This window comes from Periophthalmus magnuspinnatus, chromosome 23 (assembly GCF_009829125.3).
Source record: "Periophthalmus magnuspinnatus isolate fPerMag1 chromosome 23, fPerMag1.2.pri, whole genome shotgun sequence".
In the NCBI taxonomy this organism is placed as follows: Eukaryota; Metazoa; Chordata; class Actinopteri; order Gobiiformes; family Gobiidae; genus Periophthalmus; species Periophthalmus magnuspinnatus.
This window is the reverse complement of record NC_047148.1, coordinates 19,805,698-19,832,441: the sequence shown is the minus strand read 5'-3', so window position 1 is coordinate 19,832,441 and position 26,744 is coordinate 19,805,698. Positions and strand designations below refer to the sequence as shown.

The window sequence follows — 26,744 nt, the reverse complement described above, 5'->3', positions numbered from 1 at the left end:
AAGCAGCTACACCGTGGCACAGTGGTTAGACCCTAAGCCTCAGAGCAAGTGGGTCCTGGGTTCAATTTTTCTGGGTGGTGTGGGGCCTTTCTGTGTGGAGTTTGCACGTTCTCCCAACGTCTGTCTTGGTTTCCACCACCATTAAAAAACAAAACAAAAACCTTTAGGACTCCCCTAAAAGGAGTACGTGATAACTGTGCATGGAACTGATATTTGGTGTCATGATTATCACGGCCAAAATAATTAAGATTAACGATTATATTGCGATAATGATTGCTGACAATCATTAATGATTGCTTTAACCCATTTTATGTATATGAATAATTAAAATTTTAACATTGTAAATAGGTTTCATATTTAAATAACTGTTATAGTACTGAATAAATGAAAACAATGATCTAGAAGAGAACGTCAGGGAGAAGTAGCTTTTTTCTGCACATTTTGGACATTGATTATCTTTGTTGGTGATTATCAAGATTAAAAAAGAAAAAAATTCCCATGAACAATTATTGTCCATCTTAAGTATTAACCGTGTTAATGTTAACTGTCCCATCTCCACTGATAACACATAAAGCTCTAAGATGCTTTAGTTTACCGCCATTGTTAGCGCTTACCCATTGGCGCTTACCATGGTCTCAGTTGAGAACAGGCAGAGAATCAAAACTCAATACGTATCCAGATACGGTAATTGTTTTTCTTAAAGGTTCTTTAGAGTACGCTAAATGTATGTCTCCTGAGTCACAAACAGCAAATCCCATGTCCATAGTTCAATTAATATCAGAACTATTGGTTGAAAATTAACCAGTTATGCACGCACTGTATGCATAGATGACCTTATGCTTTTATCCTGGACCATTTTAACCAAAGTCAAATAGAGGTTTTTTTCTGTAAATAAGTTTCTCTGTTTTGTCTCAGGTTTGTCACCATGTCATGTATCTGCTGTCTAAATGAATTTTAAACTTTTATTGGACAACAAATCCTATTATTCAACAGCATCCAATAGCTATTGCAGCAACTCCAGCATATTTATGTTGAAGACATTTTCTGACACATTGACTGTCCTATACTTCATTAATTGTGGTTGCCATGGTCGTGGTTGACTCCTCTTGTGACTGACTGGTTGGCACACTGAGCAGTTTTTAAACTTTTATCTTACATTTTAACTTCATATTTTTGGATTTTGACCAACTAAGAAGTGCATTTTGTTCAGTTTAAATAGACGGAAGTTGAGGACTTTTGGATTGTGTGATCTCAGTGGTTTGTTTTTCCTGTATCCATAGCAACCTAGCATACAGCTACCTATGCTACTCAGTTAGCTCTGAAATGCTACAGACTTTTTATAATGCAATGAATTTTCTACACCAAATACGGCAAAACACTTCAAGGGAATGTCCCATCTGATCAATGACTGAAACAACAGAGTAGAGCACCATACAAACTATAGGTCACACTTTTTTTTTTCATAGCTTGGCCGGGGGTGCAGCTTATACTCAAATGCGACTTAAAGAGAAATTATTAAAATATATAGTTTTTCATCTCCTGAGCTTGTGTACCAGTATGGCAGCCACATAGAAGCGACGCTTCATCTACTTCCGGAGCAGGAGGAGTTCAGAAGCGACACCAAGGATGAAGAAACAAAGTAAAATTGTTAGCTTGGTTTTTTTAGGCGTTAGTTATGTAATTAATCTTGCGTTAACAAACCAGACACGTATTCAGTTCGCTGTCTATGCTTCATGTAGCTGAATAAATATGTGTTTGTTGTACACATATGTGTTGGTTATACATAAATATACAGTTCACTTATTTGACCAATAGATGGTGCTGGTGTGTTTGTAATACCTGTAAGAAAATTTACTTGACTCGTTTTCTTTTATACATTTCATATTTAATTCCCCCTTAATTATTTCCCCTTCATTTACAAGACCATAAAGGTGATACATTTTCCTTTGGAACAATATTGTAAATGTTTCGTTTATCATAAGTCTAGTTTAAGGTCAGGAAAACTACATCCTGTTTTCCAGTTCAGCCTTTTTTTTTCACTGATGTGAAGTCTTTACCTGACAGAGCGCTGTTTAAGAAACAATTGAAAAGTAAAATATAAAGTTTTCGGTTCACCAGTTTGTTTACTAGTCGGCCAAAGTGGTCTGTATATGCAATATGAGCCAGAGCTTTATATTATATTTTATATTATGCAGAGATTATATTTTATGTGTTTGATCATTCTACTGTGATGAAGTAAGACCACAGTAAACAGCAGCGAAAAGAACTCCCGTGTCTCTTGTGTTTGTCGACAAGCCGGCATATGTTACATTAGCGTACCCTATCTGATTAACTAAGTTAATATCTTACGTTAACATACATACAGATATGTATTCAGTTCGTGGTCTGTGTTATGTTACCATGTTGTTCTGCTATTTAGCCTGTTCTCTATTTTATTGTTATTATTATAACTTGCCTTTAAAGATAAAATGTCTGTTCTTGGCCTCAGATTTTGTAAAATAAATTTCCCCCCAAAACACGACTTATAGTAGTACTTATACTTATATAAGTGTGAGGCTTAGAAGAGGCTTTTCTGTTGTCTGCAGAGTTCACCTGGCTCCGCCTGGAGGCTGTTGTAATGCTGCAGGACAGTTTTGTCCTGAGGGCTGTTACTCCCCGCCCTGACACTGAATCTGATGACCCTACCTCTTTGAGCTTCTATTATTATTGTATTTTATTGCTGAGTGTGCTTAAATTGCCACTAGGAGACAAATAAAGTGATACTGATTGATAAAATAAATAAATAAAGTACTATAAAGCCAAAACTCACAGTAGTATTGATACTTGACATTGTATGCCCTCATTATTCATCACTTACTACTACGGTGTAGTCTGGATGTTACAGGTCACTGGACAAGGCTGGGTCCACACATGTAAAGGGCTCCTCCTGTTCCTTCCCGTGACGCCAAGACTATGGGCACCACTTCCTGTCCTTCTGAGCCGCTCCCACCTGGACTTCACATATGGACACATACTGAGCAGCAACTGCATTTTTACTGCTTTATTATGACTTTTAGGCAAGGCAAGTTTATTTGTATAGCACAAGTTGTACGCAAAGTAATTCAAAGGGATTTACAGAATGATTTTAATAAAATAAGACCACAACACCTTTAAACAAATGCTATAAATATCATACAAACAGCATCACTGACAGAGCAGGGCAGAAAGTGTGACAGCTCACAACTTTGTGATGTGGTTGTGATGTACTAAACTGAGTTGAGAGTTGTCAGATGAAGACAGATGTTTGTGGAGAGACAAACATAATAAAGCACTAGAGAATGTTGCAATGTCCCATAGGAGAAGTCATCGTTGTTAACAGCACAAAGCCCTACACAGCAGCAGTATTGTGAAGTAAAGGGCCTTAAGCAGAAGAGTGGTGCCCCTCTCCTCACGAAGCATACTACACAAAGCTCATGTTGTCTGAGCAGCAGGCTGCTCGTTAGCCTCTTGACGCTTTGTGCACAACCACTTCACTGTATATGACTTGACCGGCAGCTGCCAAATCAGACATTTGAGCCCAAAAACATTTGGTTTCTATATGCAATTACAATAATAATAATAATAATAATAAGGCTGGATCTTTACAGTTTAAAACAGTCATTTGATAAGCCATGCACTAAGAACTGAAAAAGCTACCAATACCACATTTAAAACCAACACCAGTGCAGTGCGCTCTTCCTTAAAACACAAACACAAATTCAATTTATTGTTCAAGTAACTCTGGGACAGCACTGTATAGAGTTCAAAGCCAGAATATTAGAAATGTGTCCATTTTATTTTGCAAGATCTTAAGGCATGTGATGTTGCACTAAGACTGTGCACATATGACAAAAATGATCTGGAGATTTTTTTCCCACAAATGTTGACATTTAGCTTGGACATCTGAGGTGTTTGCAGAGTTACACTTCTTGAGAAGGTGTAGTTCATAATATAACATGAATTGATTTAATTTACCTAATCTTGAACCAATTCCCTGAAATCGCCGATACCGATATTGGATACTATCAGTATCGTCAATTACGTCAGTTACTCGTCAATGTCCTGCCGATGCCAAGAACCGATACCACTATAACTGCACTGAATCTTATTTGATGCTCACAGCTCACCTCAGCTGTGTAATACACACTGAACACGTAGTAGAGCTTTGCTACATGAGACATTTACATCACCCAAAAATTACAAATGTTTTCTTAATAAAACTGTACTCAGAATTATAAAGCAGATTTCAGCAATTCACAAAAAGACATTTAGTTTGTGGTGCTGAGAGACGTGGCTTTTTCTGAATTTATTTTACTTTTCTGCCCCGCATTTTAACCTCCCATTATGTAATGCAGTGGGTTTGGCTCGTGTGAGATGCATTGCTGCAATGGAAATATAACATTTTTGATATTTATACTCAACTGCTGTGATTCAATAAATAGGAAACATCTGTAGCATTTGTGCTTTGTTTTGCAGCGTATAGCAGCTCAACACATAAAGTCATCATCACTGAAAATATGGAGGTTTTTCACAAGATCAAGTCAGCGTTTGGTGAGAGATTATTATTTTCTGTTTATATCTGCTTTTTGCAGTCTTGAGTGTGCATTTTCTCTTAATCAATCATCTTATTCGGACCCCTCAGACAGGACGGTACATGGAGACACTTGCAGCCCATACCACTGCTCCAAAGTGAACAAATGGAAACAAGGCTAAAGAATGCACATTAAGATCAGCGTTAATCACATGTGACTATCAAATTAACTATGAAAAATATTTAGGACTCTTAAAGGTTTTTATAGTTTGCAAAAGGATATCGGCAGAGTGCTTGTGTTCACATACTAGCAAGCTAACGTGGCTAAGTGGTGCTGGTGATTCTTTGCTTGTGGAAGGATTGGGACTTGTTGTAGGTGAAAAACAAATCTCACAACTGAATAGAGCAGGTTCAGAGCTTTTAAAAGAGGAGATAGTTGCTGTGGGTGCTGCCATTGTCATTTGGGTTGTATTTTTTTGCTGGGGTTGTCAAACATGGCAGCAAATAAGTACAAAGCCGTTTTAAAGCCTCCCAGAGAAACGACGCAGTGTGGACTTGATGGTGCACATGAACATAGAACATTTTACACAAATAAACCTTCTTTATATCATATTTTAGCAGTAAAACTTTTCCCAAATTCTCTATTGAAATGGATGGGATTCCCACTTAACCACCACAAAAAAAGTGCTGTTTAGTCAAGTTTATGGCAAAAGTGGGAGGGGTGGAATCAGGTCAATTGTGTGTCCATATTGGTCAAGTCTTGGTCTTTTAAGAGAACATTCATTGTTTTGCTAAAAGTGGCTCCTTGCCAGGTAGTGCAAACTGTGGTCTGCAAAGTAAATATTAAAAGGTATTTCACTAAATTATATTGAAATTAACTTTGAGTTTGGAAGCAATTTAAAACAACCTCTCAAAGAAGTAATCCTGTGAAAAAGCAGGCTAATAATAATATAATAATATAATATAATGAAAAAAATATATCAATTATACAATGAAAAAATGAATAGGGTAATAGCATAAATAATGAATTGGATTTATCACTGTAAATAATAACGTCTGTATTGGTAGTCGATATTGGCAAGTACTCAAAATGAAGTACTCGTACTCATCACATCCCATGATAGCAGCAAAAAGTCTTCCAGTTTTGCCAATATAATGTAGTGCTGGATAATATGACAAAAAAGCACACAAAGATCACATTTTTATTCATTAAAATGATCAATCAAAATGTATAATTCTATTTTATATTGGTTAAAAACTAATTCAATGTTAATTTCCTAAACACAAACAATACAGACTTTTAAATAATTACTAGGAAAAGTAACATTACCACAAAAGTTTACTGACCCCAACTACTTGATCTCTTCATTTCTATTAAAATGTGATTAATTGCCCAACCCTATGACAATGTTTCATTGAAAAGAAAACCTATTTTCATTATTATTACCTGTCTCAATGCGGTTTAATGGGAAGTGGGTCAATGCTTGCAGTGCAGTTAGTCCAGCACCAAGCCACTGGTCATGTGAACATAGTGAGACTGCACCACCTTTTTTTTTTTTTCCAGACATGTTCCCAGAAGATACTATGACTTATTTATATACTTTTTTTTTTCTCTGCTCCTGATTTATAAGAAAGATCACAACCTGACACCCATACATCCCCTTTAGTCGACATAAAACTCCTCTGTCTGGAAGCATAACACTTAATATTACTGCAACAATTTCAGCTATTTATTTATTCTACTGCTGGGTTTCAGATGATGTAACAACATTGTATAGGCCAATATTAATTAATACATAATTTAATGTTGTAATATAGTGAGTTCCAGAGTCTATCTTTCTGGATATTTCATGGTGAAGTACAAGAAAATATGGCTTTTGCTCCCCATCCTGTAGCATGGCTAAAGATCGACTGATATATGGGTTTTTTTCATGGCCGATGCTGATACCAGTTCTTTAGAATCCAGGGAAATCAATGGCTGATGAGCTCTGCTGATATTTTTTGAGCAGATATTATTTTGCCCAAATTATGTAATTTAAATTCATTACAATCTCACTCACAGCCCTTTTATTACAATAAGCCTTTCAGAGAGCAGTGTAGTCAAGTTTTCTGCAGTGTCCTCTTCGCATTTAAGTGGTCAACTAGAGCTTTGTGTGGACTGTTGAAGCAGCAGGTCAGCCAAAACTAAATATTGGCCTCTGCTATGCTTAGAGGTGCAAATATCAGCCTGATATCGGTGTATGAGATGATCACATTCTAAAATCTGATGATAGATCCAATAGAGTTAAATTATGCACTTCTTCAGTTTGATTTGGGATGAAAAGATCAAAAGCTACAAATAAAACAAATAAAAAAATATATACATTTCAAGAATGTAGGTTAAATAACAATTTCACAAATCAAGTGTCCAACAACAACATACAACAACAATGTAAAAAGTATGTGCAAGCTCATGCAGTCAAAAATCAATTTTAACAGTCACAGAATCCAGTTACGATCACTATGGCAAATATAGCAGCCCACCTAACCCCACCCATTACAAAAACTAGACAAAAACATGTATTTTGTGAAATAGTAAATGACATACATTTCAAATAGCAGAAATGTAATTCTGTGTCTCTCTCTATCTAGCCCAATAGATCATTCTGGGTGAGGTTAGTGTGACATAAACCGCCAGATAAAAAACTTCTCATTTATTGTTACTTTTTTTGGACTGTAGATTAAATTGATGATAATATTGTGGCCTGCATAATCCCAATTATTGGTTAACCAAATAAGCTTGACAATGTCCCTAGTGTCTTCGAGCCCAAGCTAAAAACACAATATGTAACATTAAAACGATGCAGAGAAATTGCAGTCTAACTACGGTAAGTCTAAGGTTTATGGTCACAACATAATGAAATAATGAAGTTCATAAAAAGATATGGGTCCCTAGTGGCACCAATGCTCTGTGTTGTCATAGTACTAAAATTTCAAACCCGATTTCAGTACTAAGGAAAAGGCTTGATGCTCAGTATTGATTTTGATAATATATATATTTTTTTAAATCACAGAAGAGTTTCTATAATATCATCCTGTGGTCATAACTATTCTAATAAAGATTGAGACCATTCTAAAATTAACCAGTCCAATTTTGTACTCTTTATGTGATTTTTTCAACATCCATACCTGTTCAATGAGCTACAACGTTGTCATTTGAACATTACTGATCATGACCACGGGGAAATAGCAACATCATTTGAAACCGATAATGTTAAAACCAAGGATGTTAAAACTATATAGTAAAATCTATATAAAATTCTCCATGATGATGAGAAGACTGTGGACCAAGCTTATGCCGGGTCCACCCAAGGCTGTGCAGAGCAAATGAGCACGTTCTGTAAAGCCACACGACACGAAAAGCACAACAGGAATGTCCCCTGCATCCTATTCAGTTCATTTCTACTGTTCACAGCCTATACAGCACAGCCAGAGCAAAGGGGCAACGCCACTTACACTGTCACCATTCTGTGAACAATGAAGAGGGAAGGTTTAAACACTAATGGAGACACCCAATGATGCTCCAGCCAGCTGAATAGAAGCTAACCTAGTAACATTTCTGTATCCATCCTGAAGAGGCAGTTTGTTATCAGTTTGCACTCGAGTCTGTTGTGTTGCATTGTCAAAACTAGCAGCCAGCACAACTCTGACAATAAGAATTAGTCACATAACCCACTGTGATCATCCACACTTGACTCAGCCTTAAAAGGAAAGCATTAGAAGTATAAAAAAAATTATATTTAACTAAATTATTTGTATTGACTGTAAATACACAGTATAACACTGTAAAAACACATTCTTTGCTGCTGTGTATGAATCTTGATTGTGTTTTTATAGTGCACAGCAGCAAAGCAAGCTATTTTGGGAGTCCTTTGAAAATATGATCACCTGCAGATGCTCCTATTGGGCAAACATTATCAGGTCAATGTATTTCTATAGTCTGACTAGGTTCCCATGCTATACTTATCTCTGCCCTTTTTTCTCTTTCCTATATTCAGAGGAATATTCTGCACTCTCGCTCTCCCATACACAGCACTCACAAAATAATTACTACACAGCTCAGGGATGGGAATAGCTCGCCTCCCTTTCTGTGGCAGGGGGACGTGAAATGCTTGATGCCATCAAACCTCAAAATTGCAGCATGTCAAAGTCAGACCCAGAGCATGCCCTTTGCCACAGTGGGATAACTCGCAGAAATGTGCAAACCTAATCGTCTGGGGAACTCTTTTGCAATCACCACTTCTTTTACTGTTGCTCTGAGTTTTGGTGACTGAAGTATGTGGCTCCATTTCTGTACATGAGACACCGTAACCACTTGGCAAACACAAGACCAATATGGTCCACACTACAGTGTTAAGTCCTGGAATGTTTGAGTAAACTACTTGTGTTTAAACCTTCTAAAAAGGAACAACCACTATCTACATTCACCAGACAGGCAGGGGGGCAGGGAGGCTAAAATAAGGAACTGATGGAGTCACTGTCCAGTAAGAGTTGTCTACAACTAATTATAAAACAGTGCAGCTCCCACAGCTTTTAAAACGGCAATGACAAGACAAAAATGCTGGACTGGCTGAAAGGGGGAATGTGCTAATCTGACAATCGCTTTGTGGAAACAGGAAGTTCTATTTTTTCCCCCAATTAAATGTTCTTCTTTTTGACCAACATGAAACAATGCTGTTTAACTTATTTACTGATTACTGATTGGGTGATATGATAAAATGTCATTTCCAGTAGAGAGATGAACCGATACAGCGTTTTCTTTAATGGGAATCGATCGCCAATAAGCTCTACCATTATTTTAGGGCTGATATATAGAGCTGATATTAAAGTGTTCAATTAAAGCTAAATGTCTTTCCTTTAGTCAGGGGTCAGCTGAAACAACGCATCAGCCCATGTTGGAGATTTAAGGCAGATAGCTAAAAGAGTGCAAATATTGGTCAGACATATCGGCCAACTCATGTATTTCTAATTTCTTAGTGATTGGACTTTATGTCAACTTGCAAATCTAGAGAGATTGTCAGTGTTCATATTAATGCAGCTCTATGCTTAAACGGTAACATAGAAACATGCTCTGTACTTTTCCCAACCCACTCCTTCAACTGTTCAGCCTGATCATGCTCTAAGCGCCAAAATTAGCTGATCACACTGACATGTAAAGACTCAGAAGAGGCAAATACGGTACATCTTAAGACAATATAAAACAACAAACTGTAGGCCTACATGTATTGTTTAAAGATTGCACCATCCAAACACTGGACCTCCACTAATGCTAGAGAAAGAATGACAATGTTGTTACCAACAAGACAGTAACTGCTAATGTCTCACAGATTGTGCTGCCTGAGAGATGAGGTAATGTGGGTGTAAACACACACAGTAGGATTCAATTTGAAATATAAAGTCCATCTTTCAGACCTGAACTATCAGCGTCACAGATCTCAGTCACCGGAATCATTTCTTTCATGGACAAATACAGTTTATGACACATCACCTGTGTCACACACAGTTTCCAGTCCAGCTTTGGATTTGTTTGTGTCGTCAGTGAACACATGTGACATGCACTGAGCTGGATTTCACCAACACTGAACAACTGAATGACCGACAGGACAAAATTCAGTGAAGCCTGTCAGCAGTGTGGGCTGTTTTCAATCTGTGGTGACCATATGTAGGCATTTGTCAGAAAGACAGAAGGAATCGGAAACTATTACGCTTCTGAGGAATGACACTCCCTCTGTTTGCTTCTGGGAGCCGCGTCTCCATTCGCTGCAGACCTTTCTAGTTTGTTAAACGGTGTTTGGACCATAGACAACTGGTATGGAAGGATGTAAGTGTAGCTGTTATGGGTATAAAGTTACCCTCCAAATGCATAGCTTAGCCGAGAACACGCTCTCGTGCTCAGTAAACCCTGCACAGATTTGTCCTTGTCACTACATCAGTCCATTAATGCTAGGGAAGGCCTGCACAGATCAAAAATGCCACGTATCCATAGACAAATGTAACAGTTCAGTGTGGTTCTGGGCCTCATCAACACTCCATTGTACGAGTAACAAAGCTAACGTTAGCCTCAGAGAGCTACGGTTCAGCGGCCGTTAGCACCGCGGATCTATGAAGGCAAACGCAATTATTAACAAACATAACCTTCTACCATTTTATTTCAGCTACAGACATTAACCATATCCAGTGGTCAATTCATACAATGATAGTGACGATTTAGTTACGTTTTCCAATACCCAAAGACAGGTTTGTGGGGTGAAAAGAGGCGAGGAAAACACCGGTACCACGGAATCATTTATACTAATGTCTGTTAGGCGGTAGTTAGCTTAATATGAGCTAATGGGACTCGTGCTAAAATAATCACATCTTTACAGGCTGTTCGTCTATCGTCCTAATACAAAGGACTCAAAATGCTGGGGATCCACACGATGCTGGACTGGAACGTGTTTTTACTGATCCCCCCTGAAAAACCACAGAGGCCCAATCACTGAGCACAATTTACAATCCTCATGGTGTGATATAAGTCACAAGTGTGTTTGTTTTTCCCGTATCCATCGGTTTGCCTCGCCGTGTCAAAGCCAGCATTCCCGTTAGATGGCATCAAAGGTGCAGCATTGTGCTAGTAGCTCTTACCTTGCTTGCTCTCTATTTTCCCCGACATTTTCGTAGCCAGCAGCTGTGTGATCCCACTCGCAATTCAACAAAACGCTGCTGCGGACCAGGCTCCCGTACGTCTCCTTCACTTATTCCATCTTTTCTGATATTCTGTTGCGTCCATGAAATAAATTAGCCAGTATGAAGGTCCTGTATCTGCAGACGAGACACATTGGTACGGTCAAAGGCAGTCCGCGTTCGGGTAATTTTCACTGAATCCACACACACTGCTGGTAATGTCTTGAGCCTTCACTTGAGCGGTGACTTTCAGACGAACAGCGCCCCCTGCGGCAGGAATGACAGACACTGCTCTGACAACAAGAGGATGGGCGTGTTTCGCATCAATTCTAAATAGGTGCGTGGACTCGACACTCTCCAGCTCTACGCTTTGCAATTGTGTTGTTTGTCAATTCCCATCCCTCCTCAGATGATTTCATTCACGGATGTATTTCACGAAGGAGTAGGTATTTAAGTCTAGTCTATTATTTAGGCCAGTACTGTTGCTGATGTAGCCTGTTATTCATATTTTCCCAATTACACACACAGAGTAATTGACAGAATGTAATAGATTTATACAAAAATTGTCTTACAGTCGTTTGAGTTGTTGAACTTGTGAGGTTAGATCTATGGCCTATAGCTCTAACCTCACTTTCAGCAGCTATAATAAACTATACTGTGGTGATTTACACTGAAGCACCAGGTCACTAATTCATATGCATACTAGTTTTATTTTTATGTCTTCTTTATTTATTTAGATTTTTATTTAAATCTAACAAGCACAGGCCACATTTAAACAAATTATAGCAGAGTAAAGCTGTCTAGAACGAGGACATGGAGCCCTCTGTTGGACACAAAAATCATGACTTGTTTATATTGACTGTACATAAATTACATATAACCAGCAAAACAGCATTTGGGAAAAGATGTATCTCCTCCAGTGTGTAGTCCCAAAAATCCTTTGTTCCTGAAAATTTTTTACAGAGGAGAATTACCAGCTGGGTAACCAAATCCCAGCCCAGTAAACAGATGACTGATGAAGTCTTTTTTGAGCCTTAATCTTTAACTTTGGTAGTACTTGGGGGTTATATTGCCTATATAGGGCATCCGTTACCCAACATGGTCAGGGCTATTTTGCAGAAGTTAAGGTACATATGATGTCAGACCTAATAATTGTTCTGAATGGTAGTGGTACACAAGCTCTCTGAATTCAGTAGTGCACCAACAAAAGCAAAAACAAGCAGTGAATAACAGTTTGTTGTATATGTTTACTGCACATAGTGGATTTCCAGCTGGCATTAAATCCAAAGGTTCATATTTGCTTTTGCTGTCATTATGCTTTCACTCATGTTTCCTTCTCCACACAGCAGAAGCCCCACCCATATAGTAAAGTGCAAAGTATGCAAGCACCAGTGTCTTCTGTGTGTGTGTGTGTGTGTGTGCGTGCGTGCGTGTGTGTGTGTGGCAGAGAGGCAGGGCTGATTTGCCTTCCCTGAGGCTATGATAAAGTCATAGAAGAAGACTACAAACTGTAGTGAACTTGTCAGTACAGGACTGACTTCATGGTGCCGTGTTTTCCCTGATCAATAACAGGGCGTTAAAATTAGGTCATGCAAAGGTGTCTGCCCAATTATATGGGATAACATTAATCACAATGTTGTCAAACAAGGCTATTAAAATGAAACAAAACCATCAGTGTACAAGCTTTTGTTTGATTTTCTCTAATTATGTGATGTCTTTTTATTGCAATTTGTGTGTCATTTGTTTGTGTTGCTTATGTTGTTCTGCCTGTTTTTCATCTGCTGTGGCCTTGTTAATGTTGAAAGTAATTAGGCTATAGTAATCACACAGTGGTAATAATAGGCCAAATAATAATAATAATAATAATAATAATAATAATAATCACAATAATGATGATGATGATGATGATGATGATGATGATGATGATGATGATGATGATGATGATGATGATGATGATGATGATAATAATAATAATAATAATAATAATAATAATAATACATTAAATAATCTTGGATTTTTAAATTGAGTCGAAACGGTGACAAAACATAATTTCGTTACAGACATTCATAAAATGTGGATTTATTGGTTTTCTGTACTGCTACGTTGTTGTTCCACTAAAGGCCACAGAGAGGCGCTAACAGACCAAGATAATGAGACTTATATGTTCAGCAGCCAGCAACTAGATTCAATCAGATTCTTTGCTATAGCGTGAGATCTCACTAGTTTAAAAACTGTATAATCACAGCTTAACTTTAAAGTGCATATTGAAGACAAAAAACACAAGTTTCATTTACTCCCATTTCATTTCAGAAGTGAAACTCAGTCACTGAGCTCCAGCAATTGGAATACTACTCTAGTACTTTTCAATTATTATTATTTTATTAAGAAGTCTGGACCCTTCTGTTTCTTTGTGATTGGATAACGAGAAATAATTCAACAAAAATGCAACAACATCATGTCACTTACATTGTTTTGGTAATAGAATATGTCAACATTATAGCTAAAGGGGTAACATACAATTTAAACATAGAATGAACACAAGAAACAGAATAAGATGTATGTAATATGAGAATAAGAGAAGTTGAGCCCTTTTGAAATGAAGGTGTAGGCCCTGGCTTTTTACGCTATTTATACACATCTTATTTCAAAGATAGCCAAGTTTGAATCTAATAATCTATACATGCCTCACTTGTTATTATATAAGATAAATTGTCAGATTTTTAGAATAAATAAATATGAAAGTGATTAATGGCTCCATTCCCCTTTAAAGAACCATAGCCATCTCCACATTGCACTGCGGTTTTCACAGGTAACGTGAGGCAATGCTTACAAAATTAAGAAGGAGATGTGTTTTATGGAATCTGTGATTAAAATGATGAAACCCTCTTCAACACAAACTTAAGGTAGAATTTTAAATGAGATGCTGTACAAGGGCAAATAAAAGCAGCACACTATACACAACAGCATCTAACAGTCGCTTCTTAGTCGCCCTGATGGATTGCATTTCTCTAAAATGCTACTCAAATACAAATTAGAAATCTATGTTTATTGCTAGCTCAATATGCTAAAGATGATAGAATAGCAAAACATTTGAGTTACAGCAGTGGGCTACAAAATCTGACTGTTTGAAGTGTTTGGAGGTGGATGTGTGATGTAGAGCTCAAATGCTGGTTCACCTTGGCCAGCGGTCAGGCCCTTTGTTGGTCTCTCACAAATGAGTAAGGCAGGGATCAGGAAGGCTTAACTAACTGCATAGATTTAACTGAGCAGTAATCACAGTACACGCCCTAACTAAGGCAGACTTGTGAAATAAATACATAAAATAACACAAAAATAGTCTACTGCTTGCTTCATATAGTCCACACATTTTACAGGTCGCAAACATACTGTAAACACTGCAAATATAAGGGAGAATAATTTGTGACAAGTGTAGCTTTTCCAATTGCAATATGGTGCCTTGGCTTGTGGCTCAACATTCCATTTCTCTCTCTCCTTCTCCCTCTCTTTTCCTATATTTGTGCAGGTGATATTAAAGACAGGGTCAAGTCTTCATGGTCTGGCCCTCTCAAATAATGTACCGTAGTCTTTCCACTGCTTCTAATTGACATTTACCTCCAAGCCAGCGGTAAAGAATGCCAAAAAGTATTAGCAGGGCCTGACTACAGGGGGTCAGTGTGAAGCTGTGGCGCCCCTTATACTGTGCCTTCACTTTTATAGGCCAATGGGATCCCAGGGGCCCATCGGTGACCTCACAGTCAGAGGTGAGTGCACAGCTTCGGGTGTGACCACACAAAGAGACTGGCTCTGTGATGCAGCAACAGAACTCTTACACTTTTTAAGATTTAGGTCTCAGGTAGGCACCTTAGCGGTCCCCAATTTCCCCACTGAGGAGCTAAATGTCAGCGCACATCCTCTCTTTTATTCTACTAGGGCCGATAAGGAGCAAGGGATGGTTACACAGTCAAAAAGAAGATGTTCTATCCCTGGAAGGTTATCCTTCCCACTTTGAACAACTTTGAGTCACTTTCAAGTGACATCACAACATTTGAAAGAGGATCCTGTAAACTGGCTTATGGTCTGTAATTAATCACCTATTCACGTTAATCAAAAATGGAAACAATGGTCAGCATCTTCTTTGACAGGATCAACTGTGGTATTTTTCCCATCAAATCATTTATCAGAATTGCCTTGTTCATTGAATGAATAATGCACCTACACATTAGAGTGTGTAAATAATATCAAGCTCCTCTTTACTGGTTTTATTAGAATATACAGTCCATGTAACACTTCACATTTGATCCCAGCTCTGACGGGAGCATGTTATTACGAACTAGGCGTGGAGGGAGACAGTCTGGTCCGTGGGTGTCATGCTAATATATGCCAGCTTTGCTTAACAGCCTCTTTTTTAAAAAGTATCCCAATGAACTCTTTAGCAGGGGCTCTTCAAAAACATGCTGTTATCATATGTATGTATGTATGTATGTATGTATGTATGTATGTATGTATGTATGTATGTATGTATGTATGTGTGTGTGTGTGTGTGTGTGTGTGTGTGTGGGGGTGTGTGTGGGGGTGTGTGGGGGTGTGTGTGTGTGTGTGTGTGTGTGTGTGTGTGTGTATGTATGTATGTATGTATGTATGTATGTATGTATGTATGTATGTATGTATGTATGTATAATTTTCTGTGCATCTTAAGGATAAAGTCTAATGTAATGTCACTATTCTGCTGTTCTGCTGGCTTTGCTGTCTATCCCATATAAATGGAACTAGGCTAATCTAATTCACACAGTGACATAAACAGCATCATTTTACAACACCTGTTACTTTAATGTGACAGATTTGATGATAATTGCACAACGTTTTATTGAATGGAATAGGAACAAATATTTTATCATTTTGTGTTTATGTGCTGAAATTATTTTTAGAGGTAAAAAAGCTAAATGAGCCACTCGAAATAAGACACGGCTCTGAACAGCTTTGACCAGTGGAGCAATGCCCCCTTATGGTGACACTCTAACATGAATAAAGACCATGAGCTGGCAAGTGCAGAGAAAACTCTTTTGGTCATCCATTGCTACTGTATATACAGCAATAAAAAGAATATCATTCATCATTTATGTTGTTATAGTCTGTGGTACCAAAGGGCAAGCATAAATGGCTTTTTGGGTTAGGTCAGCTCAGTGTTTGTGGAGTATCACTTATTGCCTTTATTTAATCTTTATGCATTTGTTTTTGGTCAATATATTTTAATGAGTAACAACATGCGATTTTGTATATGCTAATGTATGGCAGGAAACATTCACATGGCTGATCTAATAGTCACATCTCGTCTATACAAACACAATATACATAAAATCTAAACTTCAATTTATGTAATTTTCCTATTGTCAGCCAAATAAAGCTTTATCTTATCTTATGTACAAATTTCTGTTGAAAAATTGAATTATTTGCATGAGATGAAAACTGTATTTGTGAGTGCAATTAATCAGTAGAGGTTACCAACCCTCTGACTGCTTGTCAACAATTTGTAGGACATGAGGATGCAAGAGGGACTGTTGTAGAATGCGGGGTAGAGTTCATGTACATATATATATGACTTATCACGGGATTTACCAATTGACAACACATACAGCTTGATGACAGTTCAAAAAGATAGACTTCAAGAACACTGTTTGACAAACCAATACAGAAAGAACAAATGTAACAGGGATGTCAAGATTAATCAATAAATGTGATTATACGGGTCACACTGTAATCAATTGAACTAAATAAAATAGTTGGATTTCAAGGTCACTAAAGGAATGGCGATCGAAGACAGTGCAAATAAATGTGAAGACTTCCCCAACAGCAGTCAGTGATTTTGCTGGTATGCAGGAATGGTACAAGCCAACCACGCAACATCTGGATTCAGGCAGATCCAAGTTGAATGAATGGGTAATTGGGGAAAAAAATGCTCCATTGAAACATGACTCTGTACACAACAGGCAGGAACACACCGTGGCACACACAGCTCACCCCTACGTCTCTAGCTCACTCTCTGAACATGCAGAGAGCGAGATACGTCTTAGGAGAAAAGCCAGGTGCCAAGTGATGCCGAGAAGCCTGGGATGATCTTTCAAAGGTAAGAAATGTTTGGACAGCTTGTGAGTGCAAAACTGCTGGAGTGCAGTCTGGCTATGTTTTGACACAGACGTGAGTACGTGTGAGAGTAAAGGTGGTGCATGCATGTGGGCCATGTATAATGTAGAACATGTAGAGAAGTCACACACCATTCTAAGAGTCAGCCATCACAGATATTCTCTCATGCTTACTATTACGCCTCATGTTTAAGCAGAAGTTGTATTTCTTTCTTTCTTGGTTTTAGGCAATGGCTTGACACATTTTAATAGGAAACCCAAGAGTATTAAATAAAGTCTCAAAAGTCAAATGGAGGACCTTTGAGAAGTGAAAACTGTTCTCAGCAAATTTAGATTTTTCCAGGGTTGTGTTGCTTGTACTGCTCCTAAACCCATGTTCAAACATGGTCCTCATTTCCTAAATAGGTCCTAAAACTGTGTGGAAAAAGTAGTTTAGCTCTGAAAACTTGGAGTCATGACCCAAAAAGAGAACTGTTGTTCTCTTTTTGTTGAGAAGGTTGTTCGGTCATAAATGCTACACAGAATATGGTAGAATGTGGAAGCAAATGACCTTAAAGCCACAATATGTAATTAGACTAGCCAACCTGTCCCTGTTGTATTCTCTCCACTAGATACTATCTACGTTACTTCTGTCTGATAGTGTGACAGAAGAAGACCAGAGAGCACAGGTGAGCCTCAACAAAGGCCAGGTGAGGGGAGAGTGGAGGGAGAACAGGCTACACAGCTGCCTTACACTGGTGAACAAAAAAAAAATCTAATAATCTTGAGGATGGTGGCTTTAAGTGAGGCCAAAATATCTATATGGCTGCTAAATATATGGAAATTGCCCATGGTGTCCAGTTCAGAGGCCTGCTGCCCAAATCTTTGATCTGTGCTCCTAATGAGCTTTCAGAGGCAGAGATAAGAAGTCAGGCCTTTTCAAATAAAGCCTTCATTCTGGGGGAGACCTGAGGTAAGAAAAGCCACGAGCAGGCCCAAGATGTTGCCTCAGCTGACATTAGTATTCCCTTAAGTATCTCCACTACATTAGTAAAACCTGCCCACCAACTCCTCAGCACAAGGTCACTTTCATCATTATGAGCTAAGTTATTGTCACAGGGGCCTCGCTGGAATTGATAGCCGACATTTGTTTGTTGTACAAAATGCTTTTTATACTGTAAACAGATAGCTTAACAATTCTCTTTGTAGATATGTCAGCATGCCACCCACCCTTGAGTAAATGTAGCTAGATTTGTTGGGAAGGATTAAGTACTAAAGCACCAGTGGGTTGAGACATTGCCAAGGGAAAAATATTTGTTAAACTGCAAAATGCTTATGTACAGCACAGTGAGTTAAAAGCAAAATCCCTGTGTGAGTCTATGCAGCTGGATATGCAATCAAAAAGAATATTTAATGTCTTCCCTTCGTTCAAATTCAGCTCGGCTTTGCTCACACTTCCCTTAAACTGGTGACAGGCATGTATTTGCTATTCGCTTATCGGCCTCATACAAGACAGAAACGTTCATGAAATGCCTAGAAAGTAACATAAGAGCTAGAAGACATGATTCCAATGGATAAGTTAGAAATTATCTACGTGGCTAATAAAACAGAGATGAATTATGGACACATACATACATGTTATGTTACTGAAGTCTTGCGCTGAAGCCGACATGTTTCCTTTTTATGCACGATGAAAACTTTGGGGATCCATTCCAGTCATCTCTCTGCATGCGACTCACTGGCAGTGCTTAATGATAGCCATAGCCTCTCAAAAGCTACAGAAGCAGCAGGACATCAAAGAGCGCTTGACAGGCAGATTCTGCGTTGCATGCTAAAACACCATTCCTCTTTAAAATGAAAAATATATCTGACACACATTTTACCATCATCCTACAAAAAGAACCATTACTTTATGGGTTAGGGCAACTCTAGCTCCACCTGCAGACTGCACCTTTCTTCAAATATTTTCTTGACTCGTGTTCAGGCATGTTTTTGCATCATTAGGGCTAGTGGGTGTATTCGGAGACAGATAATGACAGCTCAGCTCACTGGCTAACGAGAGCCATTGCTCATTTAGCCAAGTAGATATGTACAGATAGAAAGGGCTGTTGAGACTTACTCTTATTAAATAATATACACTACAAGCCAAAAGATACAGGATCAACATATGTTTTTAAAAACACTATAACATAGATCTGTTGTGGGACAACTGTCGGTAACGTGTTCTGTGTAAAAGCAAGTCAATAGGATTTTGCTGGTAAAAACTGCCATCACAGAGGAGAGGTTTTTGAGCAGTCAGTGGAAAGCACAAGGAAATGCTGTATGTTTGCTATGATGGTTAAGAGTCAGACTTAAAGGTACGGCATGACACTTGTTTGATAAGTGGTATGCCCTCAGTTTGACTTCATTTGAATGTAACAACTGAAAAACTTAAACACAAACATGCCTTACTGCGTACAAGCTTGCCTCTCAACAGATACGATCAGTAACTTGTCCTAGTGGTATCAGCTGCTTATCTCACTCCTCAGTTTTAAAATAAATCTATAAAAGCACTTCAAGTATGTGTGTAAATGTTCAAACATTTGGCCATACACTGTTGATTTGTAAGTTATATTTCTATACAGCTCAGTTTGACCTTTATTTGTGCACCTCATTTACTGTAATATCTTGTTCTTTCTTGGGTTTAGTTGTTTGGTCTTTTTCTCCTGAATAGGGTTGTAGTCACACCATGTTGACCAGACTTCATAAAGGCTCCTAAAACTGTGCGTCCGCTGCAGCCCGGGGCAATACTGATGAGACTGTAATATGGATTGATCCCTGCTCCCACTCTCTTCTTTACTGTGGATTTGTGTATCATTTGTAAGCGCACACGCTGCCTGGAAATACACCCCCAGTTTTCTGTGACCACGGCTTCAACCTAAGTTTTCAGTTTGCACCCGCGCTCCTTGTTATTCTGCTCCCTTTGGAAAGATTAATTCCTCCCCTTTCGTCACTAGGGCTGTCACCTCAGTGTATGGAGTCATTTTTTAGAGTTTGCCATTTTTCCCCGTGATGTGAGACTGATTGAGTTGTTGGCCTTTTTTTCTGAGTGGGCAAGGAGCAGGATTAATGTGTCAATACTGAGCCCAAAATGATGAAAAAAAAATTAAAAAGTTGTATTGAGGAAGGTAAATAATGTCATAATGAGAAAGTAAACATGTGAATCCATGCTCAGTTCAGCCCAAAATAAAAAACATTTGAAAAATGATGAATTTATAATTAACTGAAATATAATACATTTTACAAATGTGTGTTTTTTCAGTGTGTGTTTTTTAAGAGAACACTAATATATACATGGCACAAAGTGACCTTAACATGTAGAAGGGCGTAAACCCCCTGAGGAGTAGAGATGCACAGATTTAAATACTATGTATCTGCAGATACTTGATATCAACTGAGACTGAAAACAGCATTTATTTACTTTAAGCAAAAATTAAAATAAGATCAAACTGATACAAATGTCTTATGTAGCTCTTATTTATCCCTCAAGAAACTACAAACTTTGTGTAAACATTATGAGATTTTCTGGGCCAACTACAACCAGTAAATAGTCTTATTACATCAATTTATATGTCCCACCAAGATATCGGCTGAACCAATATTTAGAAGCCGATTTCCAATTCAGCACATTTTTTTTTCAGTATCGACGCTGATATCCAACACCAGATTGGTGCATCTTCACTGAGAAGTAGACGGCTACAGCAACATCTACATTCAAACTGGGCTCTGAAAGGCCCTGTGGTGCACAAGAGAAGTGCATTTGAGAGAGGGGCTGCACTTTCTCATGAACTCCTCCCCACACTTCTGCCTGTTCCCTGTGCTCCTGCGCCTCAGCTTTTCCGTGGACACTCACAAGTGAATAGCTGATTAAGCACACATTGATTAGTGCAAACTCATTAGCATCCTGTTTGCGTCGACCTCCCTCTGATTCCACCATTTCCATGGAAGAGGCATAGACACAGCCATACGCAGTGTTATGGTTCAAACAGATTAACAGGTACAATATTTCTGTCAAGGACAGGAAATCACTGAGAGCACTTGTCAGGAAACTTGCAATCAATAGATTTCACATCATTGACCCCTCCATCCCCTCCTTGCTACTTGCACCCTGAAACACACCCAAACACCCTGGCTATATCTCAGCCCTCTCTCACTCTGTTCCCATCAGGCCCTGCCTCTGAGCCTTCTGTGCTGAAGGCCTCATTTGCATTTCTTTACATATCCAATCAGCAGATGTTAGCTAGCATCACCTTTGCACACAAACCCTGCACACACTCAGGTTCATGCCAAAATTGATCTCACTTTCTCGGGAAGTTACTGTTAACATCTTTTTATAGTCTTTGGTAAAGGTTCATTCTGTCTTCAGTTTCTGCATTTAGACACCAAAGAGTGAAGAGAAGTTAGGTGTGAAAAGATGCAGTGCACACATTTGTCCACCAGGATTGATCAGGCAATACAATCAAATACATTTTATCAGCTATTTATATCTTAGATCTTATGATTTTCTGAGGCATTGCAAGTGTACTTTAAAATAAAAATAAACTGTACACATTTAACTGTGTCTTCACTAATTTGATTAAGATATAATGGGTATGTTAATAGCATGTAGTGGTGAGACCGGTGGGCGTGTTGCCAGATCTCCATGGCCTCTCTGATCTAACATTTGGATCAGAGAGGCATGTGTTGCTCTCTATGCCCATAGTATTGTTTCAATCAGTGAGATGTTTTTCCCTCTTGCAGTGGTCTGAGGCTGTGGACTTAAGATGCTCCTGGTGGGTTTGCTGTTTGGGCCATCGAGTGACTTTTTTGAATGGTCAGAAGAAGAAGTATAGGCCTGGAGGTGGAGAAAGACGGTTGGTGAAAACTGAAAATGTTGTGCAATGCAAGATTACCCAAATATGCATGAATAAACTGAAACACAAATCTAGGTAAGCTAATGATGAGGGAACACTAATATAACTTAAAAGTCATTAAAGTTTATTTTACATAGTATCTCTCCTTTAAAGACAACAGAAACAGGACAGAATCCTGCGTGAGATACAAAATTGTTCCACACAGAGTATTTCTGGTGATATACGCACGCAATTAAACACATAATAACAGTAGTAGAATCAGAATCCCGGGGGTAAGAGTACTGAGTCCATTGGATAAAGCAGGATTAAAATATCTTTTGGAGCAGAATCAATGTATGCTAAATGTGTATGTGTTTGGGTAGCTGTCCAATTATGACACATTTTGTTCAAATTAAAGGGAAGAGAAAATAAATGTGTTGCTGATTTCTCTATCTGCCATCTGTTGCTTGGAAGGCTCACACGGCAAGGAGAGTTTTGGAACAGCTTTGGTTATTTGTCATGATACATTTTCTACCTGTTATTTTATAAACTGTATGTATTATATGCAACACAAACACAATTTTAACTAGTACCAAAAATTGCAAGTAGTATGAACTGTTCAAATGATCAAAAGTATTACATTTTGAACTAAGTGGCAGACCTGTGATAGTTTTTGACCTGCGTATCCTTTCTGAATAGTGACAGCAGCAGCACACTGGAGCCCTCTACTCAGTGAGCATTCCAACAGTGCCACATTACCCCATTAATATTTAAGCTCTAATGTTTCTCTAACTGGCATTCAGGCAGCTGGCTAAGAGTCTTTTTATAGCATGTCAAGACCATTGCTCATTAAAATGCCATAAGTGTGTTAAATGTTTTGAGGAAAAATACAATAAATAGGGCATAGTTAGAAGTTCATTTGTAAGAACAGACAGATGAGCAGTGATTTGCATTTTCACACAGTGTATATTCTGAAAGCCTTTTGAATGCACTAGAACGTCACCTTTACCATTGCTTATTTATTTGTTTCAGGGCTCAGAGATATGACCAAAAACTGAACCAAGATTTTTCCCTTTTTTTGATCTATAACAATTTTGTATTTCATTTTAATTTGCCTTATTAAAAACGAACAAAACAATATATAATACTTTTTTGTTGCTCAAAATCACTATACACAATACTTTCACTGAGGACTGGCTATAAACGTCATCCATTAAAAGGACCCTCATTATTTGTGATTAAAAATGATCTTACTTAATCTCGACTCAATAAATTGCACAGCCCTAAGTTTCAGCGTGATTAAAATGTTGAATTTTGCTATTACAATTAACATTTTAAATCAAAATATTATTTGTTTTGAATGCGATGAACTCCTCAAAAGGTCCTTCAACACCAGATGTTGACATGCCAATGAAACCCATTATTGACCATAATGATTTTGCTTCTGTACAAAACAAATCTAACCTTTGAAAATGCAGTTGTCCAGTTCCTTTACTCTATTTTCTCAATGACAAAGCAAATGTGTGTGACAACCTGTTTGGAGCGTTTACCTTCTGCTCACCATAGTGCACAGATGAACAGGAAGAGCCACAGGAAGAACTGACTCACCCCAAATGACTCACCACTCACAATACTGCTGAATGTTACTTATGTGTAGACCCTTATGTTCTGAACTTCAGTTTCAAAATTTCCCCACCAACAACTGACCTAATTTGCAAAATGAAAAATATGTGGAGCCTCCATCTGACCTTGAGTCATCAGCTGCCTTGTGGCTCTAATGTCACCTTTCCAAGTCATTATCGCTTAGAGCCCTGCATGTGTGTTCACACAGGCTGATTATGAAAACATTTATGATTTGAGAAAAGAAAAAAAATGCTTTGAAGATATGCATCAGTCACAGACACACATGACAGCATCCAGCATGTATTTTGTGCCTTATGGCATCATGTTTTTCCACAGTTCGAATCCTTAACACTTCAGTGTGACTCTTTCTGCTATGTTCTGGCCTTACCAAGAGATTCAGCATTTCTGATGACTTAAAGTGTAGCCTTCCAAGCATAAATATAATCCAAATAAAGCAAACCAGAAAATAACAAAGGGGTCAGCAAATGCACACGACACAATTCAATGTTCATGAATTCAGTGGTGAAAGGTCATACCAGGCTAGAAGTCATGGAACATGGGAAGTTTAGTTTCAATGCCTCGACAGCAAACAAGGAACTGTTGGCTACTGGCAAATCTGAGTAGAATCTCATGTATAATGACCAGTGACTATTAATGTTCTTCACAACATCATCCTCAGATGGTGAAAATGCACTGGCCAAAAAGAGCACGTGGACAATTATTTTTACATACTTCCACAATGAATGAGCTAAAACAATCTCATTATTTTAGTCTCGTCACTATAAATTGGCAACAAAGCAAGTAAATCCCTTTGGCACATGGGCCGTGGCCCCTGACAGGTCGGGACATGGCACTTGTGTCTACTCAAACTGTGGCCAATACAAAAACATGAAGAGAAGCATGCTGTGCTTCAAACATAGCAATTAAAAGCATAATCTACATGGATGTAGTTAAACCTGTAAGACGAAGGGTGAGACAGGCTGTAACAGTACCTAAATCACAGGGCAGCGTCTGACGTATGTGAGTGTATATGTGCGGGTGAGAGTGTGTATGTATTTTTGCACACACAGAAACGTTTGCCATAGCCACGATGAGAGGAACAGATGGGCGGGGGAAGTGGACTCCTGTGCCTGAGGAATACTGTGGCGCTGAGGAGCAGAGAGCCGCCCACGTGCCACCCTGGGCCCCAGTTACCCACTACAGCACATGGAGCCCAGCCAGCACCAGCCCGTCATGGACCAGCCCCCCGCGCCATCTGTCTCAGAGGACAGACAGCCCCCCTTCTCCTCCCCCTCCTCCTCCTCCTCCTCCATGACACCCCCATCCTGAAGCAGAAAAACATGGCTCAACAGTTACACTGACGTTACGTGTTGCTTTTTGGAGCATGGTGGAGGATAGACAGAAGGAATTGGAGGAGATGAGTCAAAGACAGGACAGCCAAAATGCATAAAAAATCTGGATGAGGGATGCAAGGCAAATGACTTCATGCTGTATGACAGTGGTTAAGTAGGTAGAGAAGTTCTCCCACTGATCCAGAGGTTAAAGGTTGAATCTGTACTAGCAGCAGGTTCTACCATTGCGTCTATGAGCAACATGTTTTACCCATCTGAAAATCTGCACTCTTATGACCCTCAGTTATATTTTAATCTATCATTCCACTACATCAAATCTGGAAATATTCTAGACCTTAAAAAAATACACATACAGAGAGACACACTCCAATATGGGGCAACTGGCCAGTCAATCAAAAACATAAAATCTTGAAAATGGGAATTCATGATAAATATATAGAATAAAAGGAAATAATTCATGTTGGACAGGGTCAAGATAAAATCCCCAAAATGTCACTGCAGACTTCATGTGAGATGAGAATAAAAAACTGTCCGAAAAAATGAAATTTTGGAGAAGCCTGATGTGTTAGTTTTGCCCGATGGGTTAGTCTCGCTCCAATGACAGCATACAAAGTTATATAATGTCCTATAACCACCACGATAAGAGCAGATAAACCCTTTGGCCCGTTTTAATCACCTGTCAGCTCTGTCAGAGGCTCCTGGGCGTCTAACTGAGGAGGAGTGTCTGATGTCCCATAATGCCCTGCCTCTCTGGTGTCTGCAGAGATAATGAGACAATAGTGCACTGGAGCTATGACACCATGCTGGGTAGGGAAGGTTGGTCGGGGTGCATCGGGGCCTTATAATGAGGGACAAACTCTCGCAGGCATGGGGGTAGTTGTGGTGGGCGGGCGGTGTTTGGCGGCAACCACAGCAGGAGGCGGTAGGGAGGCGGTGAAGAGAGAAAGCAGACCAGAGAAAAGAAACAAAGCCAAAGTCACAAAACGCTGCAGACAAATATGAGGAATAAAAAACTCTCAGTCTACTACAGATTAATGAAGGCAGTGAACAGCTGGACATCACTGTATGTTTGTGGCAAAACTTGTAGATTTTTGTAGCGCTAAATAAACAAAAAACATGGTTGATCATTTATTTGTTGAAAGCAAACTGAGCTCATTTAATGGGAGGGAAAACACGGAAAAATATACACTCTTCAGGCCCTCCTCCTGTAATGACACCACTAATAAAATAGTTAAGGGCAGTTTAATTAACCCAAGACAAACAACGTTCCCCTAACTACCTCCTCTGTGTCATTTTCATACGTTTGTATACACTGAGTTTGCTTTCCATCAGAAGTAGCTGGTTGATTTGACACACTGCTATTATTACCTGTGCATATTTTGGCAGATTTTTTATGACAGATGCCCTTTATTACTTGCATTTACCTCACAAGCTGGTGTATTTAGCTCCACATCAGGGAGTTGAACCCCTGAGCTTATAAAAAATGTATTCATAAGCCAACTGCTAATAATGAACGCTTGTAATGAGACAA

At 38.7% G+C, this 26,744-nt stretch overlaps 1 protein-coding gene across 1 annotated transcript in view; it reads right to left on the bottom strand.

Annotated features, from left to right (window-relative positions):
- Window positions 1-11,500, bottom strand: part of rapgef1b (Rap guanine nucleotide exchange factor (GEF) 1b) — a 28,475-nt gene extending 16,975 nt beyond the window's left edge. The window contains 1 exon segment of the mRNA XM_055231471.1: window positions 11,213-11,500. Within this exon segment, the coding sequence (XP_055087446.1) occupies window positions 11,213-11,240 (28 nt within the window). The 5' untranslated portion in view covers window positions 11,241-11,500.
- Window positions 11,501-26,744: the final 15,244 nt, after the last annotated feature.